The following is a 16,382-nucleotide window of genomic DNA, read 5'->3' on the forward strand; positions in this document are numbered from 1 at the left end:
GGTGAATGATTTACCGTCTTTAAAAGAAATAGGAGAAAGCGGTGAACGATTCACCGCCTTTAAAAAAAATAGGTAAAAGCGGAAAACGATGCACCGCCTTTAAAAGAAATAAGAGAAAACGGCGAACGATTCACCGTCTTTATAAGAAAACCCTGACGTGGCGCCCACGTGGCGAAAGGAGGGTTAGTTTTACAAATAAAATTTTTACATGATCATTTTGCCGATTATAATTTTTTAGAGGGTCATTTTATAAAAAAAAACCCAATTGCCCACTCTCTGAAGCGTGATGTGGACATTTTTTTTTGGTTTTGTGTTGTTTTATTAGAGTGATAAAGATAACATGCTATTTGTTTTGTTCATTCGATGAATATTTATTCTATTATTTTATTCCATCTATTTAATGCGATGAGATAAAAAGAAGTGCGACATAGGTGATATGCTAGAAGTGAATTGAATTGAATTAACCTTTCGAGGAGAAATTGGCCAAGGAATGAACAGCAATTCGGGTGTCACAAATTCCATCCAATAGTTATGTCATGATTAAAATTTGAAACTACAGCCAATCAATCACTCAGCTACTGTGTCGACAGAACTAATCCATTAACAACAGCAACAGGACTATTGATAAATATCTTATTTTTCCATCAACTAACATAAGATCGGTTCTCTCAAAAGCATCACTCTTTCTTCTTCTTCTTCTTCTTCTTCTCTTTCTTTTAAGAGTACCAAGTGTTTTGGGTGGATAAAATTGATTGTGTAGTTAGGCAGCAGTAAGGGCATAAACTCTTTCTGTCACAATGCCTTCTTTTTCCTGGACATTGAAAGGGACTTCCATCATTAGGAGAATTGAATAGGCATCCCAAGCATCGGCGGTGGGACATGTGATCATCACCATTGTACCAAATTTCAGCTAAGTCTACGTGACAACAGTCTCTTCTTCATCGCCACCCCTGAATCTGATTGGTTTATCAAAGTGTCATGAGACACGATTGCCGAAGTTTAATAAACCTCAAGATTGGACAAAATAGGAATGATTATATTGAAAAGGACTCGATTAGGATAGGATTAGGCACATTTCAACTGCGTTCAATATTCCGTATCATCATTAAATCGCATCGCATCGCATCGCTACTGCCAACTAGTCAAATAGTTTTGATTGAGTCACAGTCACAGTTCTATGAGAACTAATGCCACATCTAGTTTTATTGGGAAAAACAATTCCAAATCTAGCATTCTTTTTAAAAAAATTTCTAATCTAGCCTTCTTTTGATAGATTAGAAAATAAAAATGACTTAAGCATTTATATGTTAATTAGGAGAGAGAAAATTTTTCTCTCTCTTTCCTCTCAATTAATTCTTATAATAATAACAATAATTAAAAATTAATATTTAATAATAATGATATTATTATTATTGAATGATAATTTTATTATTATTATTATTATTATTATTATTATTATTACTAGCATTTAGTACAAGTGGTAAATCACTTGGTGGTTGGTACTTGAAGTTCTGAGTTTGAATTATTATTATTCTAGCTAAGTTTATTTGTAAAAAAAATAAATGAAGAGGATAGCACCATGCTATCTTTCTGAAAAAAAAATTTCAATAATAATAATATTTATTATTATTATTAAATATTAATTTTTAATAAATATTATTATAACAAAAATTAATTATTTTTAAATATTAGCAGGGTGGGAGGAGAGAGAGAAAAAAAATTTCTCTCTCCAAGTTAGCATATAAATACTATTAAAATTATCTTTTATTTTCTAATTATCAAAAGAAGGCTAGTTTAGAAATTTTTTTTAAAAGGAGGCTACGTTGGGAATTTTTTTTTCTAATAAGGCTATACATGGCATTAGTTCGTTCTATGAACCACATGAATTTGCTACAACACATCAGCACAAGAAATACGGCAATTTGCTGTCTCAATTATAAGTTTGATGCTGCAGGAGATTAAACCCAAGTTATGGAATTACAGTCAAACAGAGTGAAGCCTAGAACCAACACCAGCTGTCAAAATAGGAAAAGACAACCAACAAGAGAAAGAAAACGAAAACAACCAATTTATATTCTATCAATGTATATGTAGTTTCCAATGTTACAGCTTCCATTATTATTACAATTATTACAATTACATAGATATTTAGCACAAAACAATCACCTTATGCAGATATGTTTAACACACCGTAGCGGTCAATAAACAGGGAAGGTATGCACATAAGCATGCGGATGCAGTTAGGACACTTGGGCCCCGTTTAGTTCGAAAATAATGATAATTTTTTTTATTCTCGAAAATAGTTTATTATTTCAGAATAGTTAAGAATAAAAGTAAAATCTTATTTGATTTGTAATACTGCTATTCTAAGAAATAATTGAAATTGTGTTGGTTAATTTTATGGAATAGTATAGAATAATAGAAAAAAAATAATGATTGAATTTGATATAAATTATAATTTAATAAATATAACTTGTTATAAAAATAATTTATAAAAATAAATTATTTATTATAAAAATATATATATTTTTTTAAAAAATCTACTTAAACTTAAATTAATAAAAATAATTTATTATAATATTTAAGTATATAAATAATATATCTTAATTTAGAACAATTAATAATTTTATAATAAAAATAATTTATTATTATATATAACGTATTATGATTTATGACTACATAATTTAGTTTTAATTCAATTTATAATCTTAATAAAGTTTGGAGTTAAATATTTAAATCGTACTATTCTACCAAAAGATGAAATTATTTATCTAAGCTATTCCGGAATAACTAATTAAGAATAGAAAGGTTTCACCGAGATAAATTATTCCAGCCAGGAAAAAATCTATTTGGCGAAATAACGGGAATAACTTTCGTTATCTCCGGCTTTATTCCCAAACCAAATGGAACTTTTTAGGGGTTATTTGGTTACATTAATATTGTATTTCGAATATATTTTAATTTACTTAAGAAATTATAGTTTTGGTAGATGCGAAATATGGTCAGACATTTAAAATTAAATAATGTATTTTTATTTTTGTAATTAATTTTTTAAAATAAAATAAATCACTTTATAGATAAAATATGTTAATCCACGACGAAATCATGAATGGCAAGACCTTTTCAAGAGCAGAAATTAACTTTTTACATCTAATCGAAAAGAGAAAATTCATGCTGAATAAATTATTTAAAGATAACTTATCCAATATCCAAACAAAACCTTAATAAGAGATAGAGAGAATTAAATCGAAACAAATCAGAGGTTCCGCAAGGAAATCAAAATTACGTCCAAAAACCTACATGGATCATGCAAGTGGGACTGAAAATCCACAAAAGCAAAAGATGAGATATGAAGGTACCCTCCCAGTCAATCACATCGTCGTGCCTCATTAAGTTGTGAGGATCTAACTAGTGGCAATATTAAAACTTCCAACTTGGAAAGATGCCACTTTAGAAATTTATTCTTGTGCTTAAAAGGCAAGCTGATAGTGTATGATTAGATGTTATTATTACTCGATAGAATAGAATGAGTGTGATAGAACAAATACATGGTGTCCCGGCTTAGTGCAGTGGTTGAACTATGATTGGAGACAATCCACAGACCAGCTAACTTGTGATCTAAGATGATTAGGAAATATACACCCACCAATCAAAAGCAGAGTAGCAAATCAATCAAAGTGGTGGCCCATAACACGGTCTCTTCACCCAACTACTGCAATTGCAGCGGACATCATCCATCTAGTCACCTCCCATATTTTCTCCCCTACTAATTTTTATGCTTAGGCCACAAATGTCAACTCATGCCACCATAGTCCACAGATGCTATTAGGTTTCCAGCCTCTTTACAGAAGGGATGGCACATGGAGAGGAGGAGATTATCATGGCATCAGGGATGGACTTGGGTGGGCTACAAAGCTCCTTTTCTTAGGGGGACAGTTTTGATTGATGGATTCCACACCAAGGAACAAAGGGGTGGAGTACATCAGTACACGGTTTGGTATATATGCATGAGAGTGGGGAATGTAAAAAAAAATGATAGAATCATACTTTTGGCTACTCGGAATTGGTGATCACTTAATAAAGTACTGATTCGATTCCTACGCTGAGAATCGAATGCAAAAGGCTAAATCAATCACTAATCAGCGAAACTAATGCATTAATTACTCAAAGGGGTGTTCATACGTGCAACCCCAATATCCATCGCGATACTAGTTTTAGCAATCACCTGCGGAACGGAACGCCTACTAATTGGTTCGGTTCACAGTTCACACCCGCACACACTAAAAGATAGTAAGATCACTGTTGGTACACTACTAGCGCCGCTTTGAGCTGCATAAGGGATATCTCCAAAGCATTACTCTGCTCGAGAATGAAACCCAAAGATGTGAACAACGGCCATCAAATCAGCAAGTTGGAGGGGGAAGATGGATCAATCAACCTGCGCAGCTTGTCGGTCGAAAATATGCAGCCTGCAGAGGGTGGTGGAATCTGAGGAGTTAGCAGTGACGACTTCCCAATTATTGGGCACACTAACAACTCCAAATGCTTGTCAGATGGACCACCCAACCGAGGAGGATAAACCTCCCACCTAATTCACCAGGATGATTCCAGTGAAGCTGACTAGTCAAATAGGAAAAGTAAAAAATAATTGAGCTTTTGTTTTTCTTCATTTATTTCCTCTTTGCTTACTCGAAAGGTGTAATTTATAACTCACCACGTCCTGCCTAATGTCGAAACAGAGAAGCTACAGCAACTCCTGGAAAAGATGACCTGAGATATATAGGATGAAGGGTCATGGAATGGTACAAACTATAGCTCATTGGATTCTCAGAAGATCAACAAGACAATTTTTTTCCACTATTTCCGGATCAGATCACAGCGACGAAAGAGGAGTCACTGTAGGATTCCAGTGGGTGGTCACACACCCACATACTAATTAAGGTCCCCATGTATGAAAACGAAAACAGATTCCTTCATGTGAACAACGTTTTCTTCTTTTACAAAAGAATCCACAGCTGGGCATGCCAAGAACATTAATATTGAAGCCCCCAAACATGATAAACCTAACCATGACCATGTGCGTGAACCGAAATAGAAGAAAAGGACTGCCTAGTAAGAGAAGCGGCTGCTAACAAGTTTGAACAAGAAGAGGCAAACAAAGCCAATTGCAAATAGTCTATGAGAGCGAGAGAAAAAGGACACTGATGCAGTCACCTATCACTATAATTCACAGCTCATACGGGTGTGGGTTTGCTACCCTAGAAGAATGTTGGCCTACGGCAACCCTACCGCCGCTTGTTGCCATTCACACCGCATTGTCCTCGGCTCATACTTTCTCAGCTTTATGAAGGTATTTTTTTATTACCGTGAAAAAAATCCAAAATTGGGAGGACATCGTGGAAGGTTAGAGTTGGCATGGAAATGCTATCTGAAAGTGTTCAGCAAACATCTGTGAACGTTTGGCCCAGCATGTGCTTCTGCTTTCAACTACAGTCATATATAGTATAATATTTGGCAACTGTAAACGCCGCTATAAAAATTAAATTTAGATTCTAAGTTCTAGATGCAGAAGACTCAGTTTTTAGCTCCTAATTTTGCCACAGAGAAGCTGTCGAAAACATCTTAATAGAGTACTCCATATAATAGCTTTACTCAAAATTACTTCGTCAAACAACAGAGCACTCTATGGCAGGCCCAAACAGGAATGGTCTGTTTGGTATGCTTGGCACTTTACCAACCCCATTTTAGAGAGAGTTAGAGCTGTTTGCGATCAATTTGATATCAATTACAGAAAATAGAGGTTTCAGTAAAGCCCATCAAGTTTACTTGAGGAACAGAAGAGATAGGGTAGAGCAGAGCACACAGTAGAGGACAAGCCGGTTGGAAAAGCAGAAGCACATGGAGGTAGAACAGGAAATATGATAAAAATGAAAAGAGAAAATTTTCTGCAGTTACTAGGGAAACGTTTTTTAATTGTATAATTTACTGCTTTCCGAAAAAGAAAGCAGTTCGAGAAGCAACGCATAAAAAGCACATGCAAGTCGAAACCTTCAAACATTTTAGCCCAATGAGTATATCTGGTTACAAGTATTCAGTCCCTGAAAGTGAATGCTCGAATAGAACAGAAACCTGCATATTCCCTACATCAAACCACTCAACAATTACAGACTAATACGATCTTAAAAGGTGTTAAAATATAAGTCGAAAATAAAAGAAAATTAGTACCACACAGAGTAAATTTAGAACCTTATTCTCTCAGATTGTGGTCAAATATTTGCAGCTGAACTTTCAACCAGCAGATTACTTGCAGGGGGGAAAGAAATCACCTAGAGGCACAACAGTACCGACACCAAAAAAATCTTTCAAAAAGACATCACGTACATATGACAAAGCATGATAAGCATGATGAAGAATATGATTAGACAACATTATTTAGGAATTTTTATTTCTTTGATCCCCTAAAGTGTTCCCCGTAGTAGTAAGCACTCCCAACCATTAAAGCAACTGTTGCACCCTGAACTACGACACGAGCCCTCATCAGCTTCTGACCTAAGTGAGAATTCCCTTGCCTAAAGCTGATTAGACCGGCTGTGAGGACACCAGCAGTTAAAAGTGCACCTGAGAAACTTTAATGTTAGATACGAGAACAAGAAAAAGTTCACCACACTATTCATGATCAGTTTCCTAATGTAAAATTCATCAAAGAGAAAATTGTTTTGTCAACTGGGGATATCATCTAGAGAAAGGAAACCTAATTAGAAATGTTATCTATTTCAATTAGCTTCAAACATTATACTGTTACTGGTACAAGTGGTGCTCAAGTGTAACCTATAAAAACAACTGAAATTCATTAGATTGTTAATCTTACAATGTTCCAGAGATCTTTAGTTTCATAAATCATGTCTTAGAAGTCAATTAATTCAAATCATCAAAATGTCCGCTCAATCATAACATCTACTCATGACTTATACTCATTCCTCACAGAGGTTCTGATATTCAAAAGCATAGGATAGTTGTGCTTGAAAATTAGGTATGCCTCTAGTTATTTCAATGTTAAAATTTGCAACTCTGAATATAACAAAAGATGTCAACCTGAAAAAAGTTGAATCTGAATATAACAAGCAATATACAGACCGGGAAAGGACAACAAAACCATAATCAGTTAATCACACATAAATTATACTTTTCGACCAAGCTAAATTTGACAACTCAAAAGGACATAATCTCCGCATCAAAACAACTCATATCGCTTTAGAATATAGTCATTTGTTGACATGAGATCCGATAAACCCATACCAAAGAAACAACATTAAGCACATCCAAGAAACCAAGAGTATCATGATATTTCTAAACATAATCATGTCCTCTCTTACTGGAAAAAGGTGACTAATTGCATTACATTGAGCTAATGATTTCCCAAAACAAATAATCATAACAAATATGAACAAGGTCTAAACTCCATGTGTTTAATATAGAGCAAATGAAAGTGTAGCCAATTGTTCTTAACATAGTCAAGTGCACACGAAATCTGAGATATCAGATGTCTTTTTTCTTGCCTCAAGTTTGTATTACAAATGCCACAAGAGATATGAAGATATCAAACAGATATTTTGTTGCCTCAAGGAGTCATGAAGCTTCATCCTCTTACACACACACACACACACACACACACACACACAGAGAGAGAGAGAGAGAGAGAGAGAGAGAGAGAGAGAGAGGGTGAAGGAAAGGAGGAAAGGTGAAGCAGTCACTGTGCGAAACAAAGTGCAAGTAGTCAAGAAATTTAAAGTTGTTGCACAATAAATTCTGGCTGTAGGAAATAGGCAGAGATTAGCTTAAGCCTTTAAGCTACTTCAGGAGGTGAACATAGGAACACTCCTCAAAGAGATAAGTTTTTCAAGCATCATAAATACATGGTGAGTTCATGGGTTGTCACTTGGGATTTCTTTTATTTGACTAGCCACCAAATAATTTCAAACTTTCAACTTTTAACATTACCTTAGAGCCCTCTAAGAACCTTTAGAAAAAAAAAAACCTAGTAATTCTCTTCTTTAATGACATGTAAATAAGAAATACACTAGGAGATGAGGAAGCAGCTCAGGCAATTATTTGATCACTACCAAGGGAACTAGTTAAATGCAAAGGTCAGTTTTTGTCTTGCTCCCATGATCATTCCTTAAGATTCCACTCATGCAGGATTCAGAATAAGAAAGTGGCAGTCCTCTAAGGTACACAGCCGACGTAGCAGATTAAGTTATTATAGAAAGTAATACTAGCAAGTTACTTCAAAAAGGGTTGTTGAAGGAGTCCTAGAACTTTTGCAAGTGCGGGAAGATCACACGAATATAAAGAACAAGTATCACCAAATCTATAGGGCTCTTTTGAACATTCAGCTGCTAAGGTAATCCTGACAAGCTACTAGAACAAGTTAAAGATATATGAAACCATTAAATGTCTCCCTAATATGTTTCCATCATTATTGTTTTGACAAGGCCTGTTGAACGACCTTCTAAGGTAGCTTCATTTCCACGACATTTTCATTTAAAGAGCACATTACAGCGAAATTCTAGATTGCATCACCAACTTTACTCGTATAAAAAGTAAATATATGAACCCATTAAGAACCAAAGATTTGAAAAGTGCAAAAATTTAATTTAATATGACATGGTGATGGAAGAGACTAATCCTAATCAATTTTGTTCGTAAATAAAATACTACTAGCAGACAACGTTCTCGAGCGAAATGGTGAATAAACGGAAGTAATACCTTAAATCTTTGCAGTGTTTAGAGTCTTTAGACCCTAAGCAACTGACAAAATTTCCCAAATATAACAGAATCAATTTTACGGCACCGCTCTGGTAGAGCCAATAATATAGGTTCTCTGTGACATAAGAATTATCACAAGCTGTTACTAGTTTTTCAAGAATCATAACCGCGACGCATCAGAATAACCTTCACTAGAATTCCTGCATATTCTCCATAAACTAACTGACACAAGCGACCCCTCCTTATTACAAGTAGCTCAAATAACAGGTTTCTATTATGTGCACAGCAATGGGAGAAAAGTAGCTAAGAGTAAATCATACTTAAATCATATCATATCAATATACTTATTTGCCAAAAAACTAATGATGCAATTACCAAAAACACAACGAAATCGTAATCAAAATTAAGGGAAAAAACTTCTAAACTTTAGATTTTACCAATTAGGGCAAAGTAACAACAACCGGGACAAGCCCTAACACCCGATTATACGATCGTATGAATCAAAAATCTACGAAAACGAGATGAGAAAAATAGGTTTGGATCAAGGAATTTGAGGAGAGGGGGGGAGATACCGATGGGGACGAGAGGGTTCTTGACGCGCTTCTTCTGAGCGAGGAGATCTTCGATTTGGGAGTCGGCGGCCCCCATCTTCTCCATTCGCTTCGATCCGAGTCGATCTCGCAGGGGGAGGAAAAATTGGGCGAATCGGAGTTGGACCACTTTGGCTCTCGTGGCTCCGCGGCCGTAGACGTGCACCTCGGAGGAAGTGGACCAGTGTCGCCGCTCTAGCGGTACCTTTCACCTGGACCCGGCCCACCACGTCACTTTGGCTCTCGTGGCTCCGCGGCCGTAGACGTGCACCTCGGAGGAAGTGGACCGGTGTCGCCGCTCTAGCGGGACTTATCGCCTGGACCCGGTCCACCACGTCACCCCAAAACCCTTCCATATTTTGAAGGTAAATATGCACGGAGGACCCCTCCGCTGTATCCCTTTTGAAATCGACCCTCGGCTTTTTGAAGGATTTTAGCATAAAATTAAGAACTTTTTTAAATCATTGGTGATTTTATGGATAATTTAAATTATTTTTCGGTAAAATAAAAATTAAATCTATTAATCATCAATAATGCTAAAATGTTATGAAAATTTTAAGTTAGTGAGTGTAAAATGCAAATAAAAGATAAAAAAATATGGAGATTTTAATCAAAATAATTAAGAAATCTATGGCCTACAGATGAATCCTAGACAAAATAAACGTTAACCGGTGCTCATTTTATTTAACAACATACTGCATGTAAATTTTATACCATCGCTTACCCTGTAATTTATAAACATCTTATAGATTTTTAGTATTTTAAAAATAAATATATATATATGAATGAATATCCTTATGAAAAGTTATAGTTTCATCGGCACTCCTCCAAAATTTAAAACATTGTTAACCTCTTAATAACTATCAAAAACATTTTTGAATGTCTTCATTCAAATTTGATGGTTTATATCTGAAGTTTCGTTTTTACCCTCCAGTAAACTAATGACCTAGCAAGCTTGCCACCAAAAGAGTAATTTTCATGATTTTAAAAGAAAGTTTAAAATAAATAATTTAATAAAATGAAAGTGATAGATTTACACACATTACGTAATAATTTAAAAAATTCATACTATAAGCTACAAAATTGAAAATTATATTCTAAATAAAAATTTTAAAAAATAATATGTATGAACATATCGCCCTGCCAACTACCAAGGATATTTAAGGGTAAAATAGTTAATTCATTAATGTGATTAGTATAAGTAAAGGGTATTTGTGATAAATTTATATATTAATGTTCTAAATTTTGAAAGAATATTTATAAAATTTTAAAACTTAAAAGGACATGTTTGAAATTTCTTCTTTAAATTTTTTTTAAAAAATTATTTATACGCCTCAAAATGAGTATAGATTTTACACCTCCCAACCTAAGATCCACGAAAATCTAAAAAAAAAATTAGTAAAATAAATGATATGACAAATAAAAAGAAAATGTAATAACTCTACACATAATAAAATGGATAAAAGGTTAAGTCTTTATAAATGAATATAGCTATGAATAAAAGGGCAAAAATTGTACGGACATAGCGTCCAAATTAGTATTTTTGGGGACATTCTAGATGGACGCCGTGTGCTCGCAGGCGTCCATCCCAACGTCCTTTTTTCTACTTTTATTTTTTGTCTCTCTCTAAAAAAATTATATTTTTTAAAACAAAAATAGAACAGTGGGATAGATGCATACGAGCCATGTGGCACCTATCCGGATCGACCCAAAAATATTAATGTGGACACTGTGTCCACACTATTTTTGCCCTGAATAAGATTGATACTTTATGAATAAATGCTCTTTTAAAAAACAACGGGCCTGATTTAGACGACTTTAGAAAAATAATATCAACAACAACGTGTTAAATTTAATCAAAATAATTTAACTTGGATATGATGTCATTAACAAGGGTTTTATATTTTTTTTTAGAAATAGTTAGTACGCTATCCGTTTCGTTTATTTCATTTAGAAATAAATTTAGCTAAAAATATGAATCAACTAAAATTTAAATTTAAGTCTCGAGTACCAATCAATAAATGTTTTGTCACTTGCTCTAGAAGCGGTCCATAACAAGAGTTTTATGTTAAGATTGTTAAGTTAGATAGTTTCATTATTTTCGGTGATAACTCAGATTCAATGAATCTGATTTTAGCTTCTAATTTCTCGTGTTTTGTACCGATCCGGCCTGATGATTGGACGGCACGGCGGCGCGCAATCGGACGGACTAGATCTTCGGGAAAAGCACATCTACGCTAATCACAGCCCTTCAATTATAATATATTAAAAATTCGAGGAAATCAAAATAAGACGACGCACTCTCCTCGCTCGCTGTGCTTTGCGTCAACTGCTACACAAATTCTCTTCCCCCGATTCTCTTTATTTCCCTTCTTAAAAAAAAAAAAAAAAAAAACTCTTACTCGAAGAACTAGGGATTGGGGAAGCGTTCCATCGCCCCTGGGGCCGTTGATGCCCTAAGGGACGTATTATTTCGGATCGGGGATTGGAATTTGAGGAAGTGTTCTTGGTAAGATCCTTTTATTAGAATGGGAATTTCAGAGATTGTTGAATTCTAGGATTTTTCTTTATTTTGTCCTTAATCCCTTTCCATGGAGAACTGTTCTTGGTTTTAACTAGGGTTTTGGAGCCTTTTATTATGGCTACTCCTTTTTCTATCTAAAGAGCATAGGAAGAAGATTTTTTGTTGGTTTTTTGGGCGGAAGAGTTGAAATTTTGGTTAGAATATTCCCGGGGATCTTGAGAAGGAAGTTTAGTCTAAAAGGGAGAATTTTGCCCTTTTTTTTGTGAAAAAAGGTGGTTTTGTTTGGAAAAATGGTCGGTTATTGTATTTTTTGGGGGGGGGGGGAATTGATTGTTTAATTCCGCAATTTGTCGAAGAGGAACTTTTCTGATCAATTTGTTTCTGACAAAGATAGGATTTATCGTTTAAAAAGCTTTTTTTTTTTTTTGGAGAAAACTAGGTTTGATTAAATTTGATCTTTTCTGTGGCAAAAATATCTAGGATTAAAGCGGGTTTCTCGATTTAAAATGTCAGTAGCTTTCACCCGCCTCTCTCATTTCCTATGGGGAAAAAAAGATCATGAGAAAACCACCAATACCTCTCTTCCCGATTTCCCATCCGGATACAGGGAGCCGGATTCCGTCAAATTCTCATCAGTTAATGGCCCGAGGGCGCAGTCGTCTTCTAGAAGGATCAAGAAAAACTGGCAGAGGCAGGAGGAGCAGATCGATAGGGAATTTGATGTAGTTATTGTACCCTCGGACGGTGGATGCATGTCGGGGTGGGAATCGGATGATTCAGATGGTTCTGATTGGTCGGTCGGGTGGTTGGAGCCTCATGCACACGAATTCCAGTGCGAGACAGAATCCGATAGCAGCTTTGCTGTCTTGGTCCCTTGCTATCGGCGCGGGATCGGCAAGCCGGAGAAGAGTGTAAAAATTCGTTCTTTGGGCGCGAGTAATCTCTCTGGTTAGTGAACTTTAACCGGTATCGACTTTATATCTGCTGATAATTTGCTTTGCATTGTTTATATTTCCAGCATTCTAGTACTTGTTGGAATATCAAATTCCTGCAGTAATTCTCCACATATGTGCTTAATAACCTGACCATGTACTATAGGAGAAATTATTGGATACACCTTGGCATTTAGACGACAAGAATATTTATGAGCAAACAGTTCTTGCTAATACCATTTTGGCCGGGACTAAAATTCCCTGGCGCATGACCTGGCAGATGTGGAATTTCAGTACTGATTGACATCCATCACATATTTTCCTATTAAAGGTTAAAATTTTGAAATGCTCAATACATTTAGGCTCCATTTGGATGTTGGAACAATTTATTTGGTGATAACGCTAGCAGTGTGAGGTTTTCGTTTTGCGATTGCAACATAGGGGTTTGATTTATGTTCACTGTAAAGCCCTCATAGTCATGATTTTTGAGAGTAGTCTGTTCGACCTACAAGGTGATTTATCATAATGATGGGAAGAAATAAGCAATTTAGAGATTTTATGTGTTTATTGACATCTTTTCTCATACTCCCATTGACCAATAACTATCACAAGCCTCTTTAAGTCTGCAAAAGATATATGTGAAACAACATATGCATGCATCCAAAGAGGTCCTTTAAGCAATGTGGTCAAACTGTTGGGATATTTTAAGATTACCGATCACTCGCACGGTGCAACTCTTTTATCTCCGTTGCTGGTGTATCAGATATTATGAGCTGATCCTTGAAGTTGGCCTAACACAGAGGAAATAAGGTTTTCCGATTTGTAAAGATTAATTGTTGACGTAAGCACCTAAATAGTGACTTCAGGTATTCTCTGTTGCTGTTTGGATACATGGATTCACAATTTTCTCCTATCACAGTAAATATAATAGCCTTTTAAACTTGGTGCTGGTTTTGGAGGATAGTCAAACAATTTACTCTACAAACTTGTAAGTTGATACTTCATTTTTCACCTTAACTGGTCCAAGCTAGCACATTTTGTTCTTTGCCTTTTGCTGATCTTATCGGAAATATGTTTGTCCCTCTTAACCACATGAGCTAACATGTTAACATATGTTCGTAAAAAAGATGAGAGTTTGGCATAAATAGGTGATGTTTTTAAGATTGAAGCTTATGAGCTTCTGATAGTCTACCTTCTCTACCTTCTTAGATTATTTCATGGATTTAAAATAGCAAGCTATTGAGAAATTCTCAAATCCTTGAAATGGCATGAGCTAGTTTATTAGGCATGGAATACATTCTAAGATAGGCACTTTATTGGTTTTGTGAATGGTTCTTGCTTATTTTATAGTTGATTTCGTGGTAATTGAATCTTTTTTATTTTGAAGAAGAAATAAATCCTTTTTTTTTTTTGTTTTACATGAACTGAACTCATGGACGTGTATGCCGTCTTCATTGCCTATATCTATTGGGTTCTGGATATAACTGTTTGATGGATTGAACAATATTCTGGCAAGCACCTTTATACAGGGGCATGTTGCCTTAGGAGACAGAAAAGTTTATTTACATTCATTTAGCACTTGATGCAGTTTGTGCTAAGTAACTTGGAAGCTCCTCCAGTTTCCCTTTTTAGGTGTTTGTGTTGCTTGCTTAAATTCTGCAGCTTTTGTACCTCCTTTTTGTTTTCTTTTTTCTTTTTTACTTTTTGCCTGTGTTCTGAGATTGTTCTAGCAAAGATTGTGCGCTGGTTCACTGTGGCATCTCCAATATGAGGATATTTGTTGGTGACTCCTCTTCTTGGGAGATGCTTGCACTTGTTTTTATTGCTTCTTTGTTGCACTGACACGTTGTAGCTAGGCATAATTACAATCTGCTGATACCTGCATTTGAAACTTACTGCATTTTATTGCTTCAAATTCCTTCCGAACTTGTGATAATGCTTAATCTAATTATATTAAACAGCTACACTTCTCACAATCTTGTATATTCTTTTTATGCAGAGGGCAAGAGTTTCATAGAACAGTGGCTTTCTTCTCTTCAGAACTCCTAATGCCGCGAAATACTGCCCATCTGGTCTAGTCCATTCATTCTTTTCCATTACCAATTATACCAGGTCGCGGAAAGATTACGACAAAAGCAAAGGGAGCAGCAGGGGTAATTTTAGGATCTTTAGATGGATATGCATCTCTCCCGGCAAGGCTTAAGCAAAGCTCCAAGAGGCTTGCTTTCTCATCATAGGTCGAGATTCTTTTAGAGGATTATTAAAGTGGTGATTGTTTTACATAGTGCATTTGCTTTTTGCCTCCATTCGGGGATTTACTCTGCTATTGGTACTGTAATATGATTGTAAATACATTCTTAGTAAATATCACCATAGTTATGGAGCTCATATTTTCGCAATTTCTCATTGTTTGATTTGGTTATAGCTGAAAGTGAAACACCTGGTAGCCTGGTTGGTGAACCCCTGTACTTGGTGAATCTATTTTTGCTCTTCTGCCATTACTTCTCCAATGATTTTAGTTTATATATATATATATATATATATAGAACTAGGCTACTATGCTATTAATAGCACCAAGTCATTGGTGCTATCAAGTTTTGCCAGTTATGATTACCTTCTTTTAAATTTCAATCCCGTCGAATTATACGATTCACCAGCCACCCACATCAAAGCCCTAGGCCCAAGTCATTTCTAACCAACACCACACATTTTTTTATCCAAGGATATAAATTTAATCAGCACCAATTATGTGCTATTAAATATATCGCAGCCTAGTTCTATAATATATATATTAATATATATATATATATATATAATAGAGGAGAGAGAGAGAGAGAAAGAGATGAGAGAGCAGAGAGAAGTAGAGAGAGAAGGAGGAGAGAGAAGGAGAGAGATGGACTGTGGCTCTCCAGGAGGCACAGAGCCTCGTGCCCTGAGCCATTTCGATGATGGAGTCCGATCGACGATTCGGTTCCGTTAAAACTGATCTACTATTGAAAAGTTGCTAGAAAAATAATTTTCGTGCTGATTTTCGCATACTCATTTACCGAAAAAAAAAAAAAAAACTAGCAATCGAAAAGGATCAAAATCAATAAATTTTTAACTGGTTGTAAAATAAATCCTATAAAGTGATATATCACTGAACTAAAATTTTGAATCAGAAATATTGATCTTCTTTGTAGATAGATAAAAAATTTGATATCAAAAATTTTAATCTGATTTGAATACTTCTACACTGTTAAACTTGAAAAACTGGCAGATAATCAACAATTAAAATTATGAGATTTGAATCTTTCTCGATCACTAGGTAAATTATACAAAAATCGCAAAATTATTTAATTAAAACTCTAAATGCGCTAGACAAGTTCTAACGAAGCCGATCGTTTCGATTTGAAAGCTTGCTATCATCGAAAAAACCGGCTCAGGAGCACGGAGCCTCTGGGTCTCCTGAGACAGCAGGTCAGGCTCCTTGCTTTATATATATATATATAATATATATATAATAGATTATGAGTGAGGCTAGAATGCTAATCGGAACACTAAGCGAGGCCTCCGTGCTCCAGCTCGTTT

General features: G+C 35.2%; 2 protein-coding genes and 1 long non-coding RNA gene across 3 annotated transcripts; 1 reads left to right on the forward strand and 2 right to left on the reverse strand.

The window, feature by feature from the left end:
* LOC109706649 lies at positions 508-5,283 on the reverse strand. The gene is made up of 3 exons (XR_002215280.1): positions 4,715-5,283; positions 3,360-4,620; positions 508-956 (listed from the first exon to the last, which is right to left on the reverse strand). It is a non-coding gene; the product is annotated as an uncharacterized LOC109706649 (long non-coding RNA).
* LOC109706735 (RING-H2 finger protein ATL48-like) lies at positions 6,040-9,499 on the reverse strand. Its single transcript, XM_020227708.1, has 2 exons — positions 9,339-9,499; positions 6,040-6,618 (listed from the first exon to the last, which is right to left on the reverse strand). Exons 1-2 carry the CDS (start codon positions 9,421-9,423, stop codon positions 6,443-6,445), a joined length of 261 nt encoding a protein of 86 aa, XP_020083297.1. The 5' UTR covers positions 9,424-9,499; the 3' UTR covers positions 6,040-6,442.
* On the forward strand, positions 11,648-15,211 carry LOC109706771. Its single transcript, XM_020227748.1, has 3 exons — positions 11,648-11,865; positions 12,361-12,828; positions 14,812-15,211. The coding sequence occupies exons 2-3, from the start codon at positions 12,387-12,389 to the stop codon at positions 14,859-14,861; spliced, it is 492 nt and encodes a 163-aa protein (XP_020083337.1). The 5' UTR covers positions 11,648-11,865; positions 12,361-12,386; the 3' UTR covers positions 14,862-15,211.

Source organism: Ananas comosus, linkage group 2 (genome assembly GCF_001540865.1).
Source record: "Ananas comosus cultivar F153 linkage group 2, ASM154086v1, whole genome shotgun sequence".
Lineage (NCBI taxonomy): Eukaryota > Viridiplantae > Streptophyta > Magnoliopsida > Poales > Bromeliaceae > Ananas > Ananas comosus.

What these genes read in the sequence shown, in the direction of transcription:
- LOC109706735 (XM_020227708.1), bottom strand. Translation starts at nt 9,423, where the DNA reads ATGGAGAAGATGGGGGCCGCCGACTCCCAAATCGAAGATCTCCTCGCT. An exon ending in GAACCCTCTCGTCCCCATCG is followed by an intron (nt 6,619 to 9,338) that starts GTATCTCCCCCC and finishes AAAGTTTCTCAG; the next exon opens with GTGCACTTTTAACTGCTGGT.
- LOC109706771 (XM_020227748.1), top strand. Translation starts at nt 12,387, where the DNA reads ATGTCAGTAGCTTTCACCCGCCTCTCTCATTTCCTATGGGGAAAAAAA. An exon ending in GGGCGCGAGTAATCTCTCTG is followed by an intron (nt 12,829 to 14,811) that starts GTTAGTGAACTT and finishes CTTTTTATGCAG; the next exon opens with AGGGCAAGAGTTTCATAGAA.